At 28.3% G+C, this 5,698-nt stretch overlaps 1 protein-coding gene across 1 annotated transcript in view; it reads right to left on the minus strand.

Moving 5' to 3' along the window:
• Positions 1–239: 239 nt before the first annotated feature.
• The window catches only part of LOC107439142 (cilia- and flagella-associated protein 157-like), a 39,083-nt gene continuing 33,624 nt past the window's right edge, over positions 240–5,698 (minus strand). The window contains exons 8-10 of the mRNA XM_016051631.4: positions 3,383–3,498; positions 1,521–1,609; positions 240–334 (exon numbers count right to left, since the gene is read on the minus strand). Coding sequence (XP_015907117.1) covers positions 1,561–1,609; positions 3,383–3,498 — 165 coding nt within the window. The 3' untranslated portion in view covers positions 240–334; positions 1,521–1,560. The remainder of the gene's footprint in view (positions 335–1,520; positions 1,610–3,382; positions 3,499–5,698) is intronic.

A 5,698-nucleotide genomic window follows, 5' to 3' on the forward strand; every position in this document is an offset into this window, starting at 1 on the left:
ACATATTTAGAAAATTTATGAAATTGACGGGAAAAAACGGATCAAATACTGACGAATCACTATTGAGGAGGGTAGGGTTAAAGATGTTCAAGTTTCATTAAATTATAACAGGAATTAGCCGCGTCGTTGAATGATGAGCCACGTTCAAAGTATTTTTGATGTTCATAAATAATACTTAATGTGTAACTGTAAAATTTTTGAAAAGAAATGAAGATAACATGAACTAGTTTATTATTATAATCGGGAATAAAAAGTTTATTAAATTCATTACACTATCAAAATACATCTACGATTAACTTCAGCTCGAAAAATAAGCAAATTGAAGCAGTAGTTCCTAAAATAAAAATATACATCATAACATATAAAAAAACTTCTTTACATGATTAAGAAATTCAAGATACATAAAGATTGTTTGAATTAGTGTTGCTTTTTAAATTAATGGAGGATCAACAGATTCAGCTTTAGATATAATATGGAATTTCGTGTTCTCTATCCAATAATTTAATTTAAATTGTTTATTAAATGCTTATTTATATTACGCAAAATGCAAGGATAGTTGAGTTTTCTGAGTGAGAAAAGCTTGTGGAAAAAATAAAAAATTTCAAATTGAAGGTTTATCTAGAAATTAAAATAAATACATATAGCGATTAAATTCGAGCATATGATAAGATTTAATTCTTTACTTTAATTTCTATAACTAAACTAATTGGCTGTCGTCTCATGTTTTTATAATAGTGAGAGAGATATTAATAATAGTAAGAGAGATAGTTGCAATAGTTTTATGTTTGAAAATGTATTTGTAACAGTTTTATATTTTAGTTGCAAATTTATTTTTAACTACTGAACTGTAGTTATTCTTTCAAATAATTACAAAAAAATTGATAAAATAGCAGTTATTAGAATGAGATCAAATATGTTACTAAAATGTGCTTGTTTTTTTAAGCAAAATGTTTTTGCAATGAAGCTATTAAATTGCTTCAAATGCGCATGTTGTCAATAAATAAATAAATAAATAAAATAAATAAATAAGCTATAACAGTTAAAGAGTGAATAAAAATATAACTACATGTACTGTAAAAAAGTTAAGTTTATCTCAAGACTATAAATAGTGGCAATTACTTTTTTTTACAGTGTTATATAACATGAAATCATTATGATCTATCACAAATTCTAAAATTTTTGTCGGTGCATTTTAACTGACGGGGAAATCGTATGGTAGGATCCTGTTTTCCCCCATTAATTTAAAAATTTTTTTTTCCAAAAAATTTCAAATATTAATAAAAGTGATAAAGATATTGTTTTCCCATAAAATATTTTTGTATAAATAATAAATTTTTTTTTACCAGCAATGTTTATTTTTCCTGTTTTACAATGCTATTATTATATTTTTGATTTTGATTGTTTTCTTAATTATGAGTTTACCTTAACGCTTACCTTGTTTTTATTTATTTATTACCACTGCTATGTATAAACAAAAATGTTTTAAAAAACATTAAAAAAAATGAAGAAATAAAACTTACTAGTATGTTGAGCCCATTTTCAGAGAATTTTTGAAACAGCTCAATTTCTTTTAGGTATTAGGCCAATAAAACCTTTTTCATAGAATGCACTGTGAAGAAAAAGAATGCCATGTTTTTATTTGAATCACTCTTAAGAATTTTTTGTTAGATTAATGGCTATGTTTCGTTTAATATCGCATGTTAGACTATCTAACATTGTATACTTGTATTGAATGTAAAAATTATTTATTCGTCGAGAATAATTAAAGTCATTTATAAAAATCTTTGATTTTCATAGTCTTAAATCAAATTTTTTGAAGGAATAGGTCAATTTTTTTAGATAAAAATTTTGTTACACGGAAGAGTGATATTATAATAATTTTTTTTCTATTAAATGATTACATCGCTGAATTAATGAAATCCTGTGTTTATTATAAATTAAATATTAATGGCTTTCTTTAATAAATAAATTAAAAAAATAACTAAAAATATATTAAATTCGTTCAAATGAAATTATTTTTACTTCATTGATTTCCAACAGTTTTTGATTGCAATGCTACTGGTTGCGGGATAATGTAGATTTAAAATATTGATTAAATCAATCTTTCTTTTGATAGATTTTGAAAAACGAATGATTGTTTAAAGTCTAAGCTATATCCTTACATTGTCATGGGATGAAAATTGAATGCATTAAAATTTTTTTATTAATAGGTGCACATTAGTTAAAAGTTTTGAATAATTAATTCGTATATTTTAAGTAATTTTTTATACTGTAGAAATTCTCATACTTTTGCATCAAAAAGTTCCATCCTTCCCTTATTAACTTTTATATTTGTAAATCCTCATTGTTTAGCACTTTATTATTACTTCAGAACATTGACCACACTCCTTTATTTTGAAGTTTCGCTAATAATTCAAGAGCATTATGTATAAGTTTATAAAGTTTGTTATTTTACAGAAAAGTTTCAATAAGATCTAAAAATGTAATAATTTTTTTTCTAGATCGAAGAAGTGAAGTCATTGATGAAACCTTGTATTTACGTTTCTGAATTATCTTTACAATGGTTGAAGCAATAAACAATAAAATGTTTCAGAAAACATACATAAAAAAACAAAAAATAACAAAATTTTCACCGTCCCAAATTTTATTACTCTAGTGAAAATTTAGTTCATAAATATTTTGATCTATTATTTGTCGTTGAGAACCTTTAAAGGATTCATCCGTTGTAAAGATTAAATATGTTTCAGAATATGAATATGTTTGAAATGTTATAATGATGAAATAAATATGTTTGAATGATGATTTTACTGGGGAACAAATTTTTGTGTTCCATTGTATTGCTAATACTTGATATTGCTTGATTCGGGTATGGGGATTTCAAATATGAAATTGGCTTTACTCTTAATTCTTTTTTTTAAAATGATATTTTTAGTCTATTTTGTGGAAATGTACACTTTTAGAAACACTTTTAGAAACACTTTTATATGTAACAGGGGGTCGCATAAATGTTGCAATAAACTTAGGGCACATCACCAGGATTAAAATTGCATAGAAACCTATGCTCGAAAATGTTGTCATACGCGGAAACGACGCTTTCTCATTACGACCTGTTTAGAAGCACATGAAAAAACAATTAATAATAGGGAAGCGCCCCTAGGGACGTATGACAACATTTCCTGGCATGAATTCCTATGTAATTCAAATTTGTTCCTCAGTATAATTTTCGGAAGTAACAAAAGATGCTACATAACTTTTGAAAACAAAATGTGAATTTTTGCTAGTAGATGCAAAGTAAAATTTTAAACACAAAGAATGTAATAATAATGCTTTAAAAAATAAGATGAAAACAATTTGTTTTTACTAGGAATCGTCAACAAAATACCTGCTGCTGCTACTGATGCATGATTCGGGTATATTTTTAGATTCAACGGCTTCCATCAGAAGATTCGACATACTTTCCAAGAAATCAGAGTGATCCAAAATATCATCGGGTATTTCCTAGGGATAATTTTTAAAGAAATTTTCATTTAAACATTTCTCTCCATATTTGTTAGATTGTTGAGTTGCTCAGAAAGCAATTTCATTTTTTCCCAAGAGAAGACTTAGTTGTAATTAATAATCATTATAATAATTAATAATAATTATAATCATTATAACAGTGTAATTAAAAATCAATATAAAATATAATTATACAATTTTGAATGCTGTTTTAGAAAAACTTACTTGTGATAAAGTTCGAGTGATTCTACGCAAATGTTTTCGGTTGGTGCTCTTTCAAATATTTTTTTTCCAATGCCCGCCTGGGGAATGACTTTTCGTCATAAAGGCATCTGAAGGGCAGATTTGTTGGCCATTCTTTCAGGGGCACCATATTAGGTGGGCCAACGTTGCTCCCACATTAAGGACAGATAGTACAGAGAAAATAGGAACATCCATGCTTTGCCCGGGATTCAAAAAGATGTATTGACAGTACTCAAGTGCCAAAAATGGCTTGCAAAATTTCGATTAAGATGCATGAAGATGCACTACACCATAGGCTGATGAAGATACAATAAAAGCATTCATTGTTACAAACAGATCAAATTTGTCGTTTTCGACCATTTATGGCAATTTGCAGCGTCTAATGTTAATCTCAAAGCGTCCTCATGTTCTCACGGAAAGAAATTTTTGCCGTCGCATTAGATGTCTGTGATTTGCTTCCCAAACGAAGCTTCTCATTTTGAAATGATTTGCCTCTAATTTTTGAAGAGCAGCATCACTGGGGACGAGAAATATGTTGTTTGGAATATTTGTTTCGGATCTCTTAAAATATTTTTAGACGGTAATACCTTTACTTCAAAAAAGGAAGTCAAAAATCACCTGGATCTGACTTTTGCCAGTAAAAAACAGCAATTTTATGAGGTATCTTGCTGTTAGAAAAATGGCAAAAGGTATTAAACCAGAATGAACAATATAAAATTCAATGAAATATTTATTTTCTATAAGAAGATATATTAAAGTTTTGCACATAATGCAAAATTTTAATTTAATTATTCAGCCAATTTATTTGATAATGTAAACAATTGGGGGGACAACGACGACGACGAAGGTTCATAATATTTATATCACTTTATTTATGTAGCCAAGTATTAAAAGTGCAAAATATTATTTAGGCACAATTTTGGCTGAATAGCTAAACCAAATACAAATGACTAAACCAGATAAGTTTAACAACAATCATGATCATTGATACACAGACACGTGACCTATGACCTCAGCGCCAGCTGATCTTTCATGAACAAGATAGCGTGTAAAAGTCGAGGTAAGTTTCCTTACTTAAGTAAAAATGTTAATTAACGAGAAGTTAATTAAATACAACGTTGTATTACACATCAAATTTGCTAAAATATAATTCTTTTTCGTCAACGACTTTTACTCAACATATATTTTTTATTTGTTTATGTATTTTATCGTAACCGTGATATATTTTTGTTTTGTGCACCTGGCAACTTCGATGCACAATTAATCTTTTTATGTTCTACATGGCTTCGTGCCGGTCTTTGTGTTAAGTAAGAAATATATGGTGAAAGAATTGAAATATTTGTGAACGAATATAAAATGTGTCCCTTAAGAGAATTGATACTTGACGGGCTTGGTTTACTCGAAATAGAATGGAAAGAACAGTTGCTAATGTGAACAAATGCCACATTTCAACAACCAATCAGGATCGAGATATCCACATTATGTCACTTGCAAGCATCCCATTGTTTGCGTGTTCTGGTTTCTGAAGGCACAACAAGACGTTTTCTTATATTATCCATCGCGTCTCATCGCACATTAAAGCGTCTTGTTGTTAATGGTTGCAATTGATACAGGAATAAAGGTAGTTTACCTTTATGTGATGTCCGTTCCTTTGAGTTCTCAAGTTATTTCCGATATTCTACAAATATTCTATTTAGCTTGAATATTTATTTATCAATTTACAATAAGACTTTTACTTTGAATCGAGACATCTATTATATATAATTCTCTTACGTGGCTCCCAAATTTTGGCTGTATTTCTTTTCCGCCGGTGGCAACGTTTGCTTTGTTTTGAAAACACCAAAGCATTCTGCCTTTTAATGATGTGTTTCTGATCTAATATATATAATTCTCTTACGTGGCTCCCAAATTTTGGCTGAAGTACTTTGTACAACTAAATAAGATTCTTTTCACAACA

The sequence above is a fragment of the Parasteatoda tepidariorum genome, chromosome 2, assembly GCF_043381705.1.
Source record: "Parasteatoda tepidariorum isolate YZ-2023 chromosome 2, CAS_Ptep_4.0, whole genome shotgun sequence".
In the NCBI taxonomy this organism is placed as follows: Eukaryota; Metazoa; Arthropoda; class Arachnida; order Araneae; family Theridiidae; genus Parasteatoda; species Parasteatoda tepidariorum.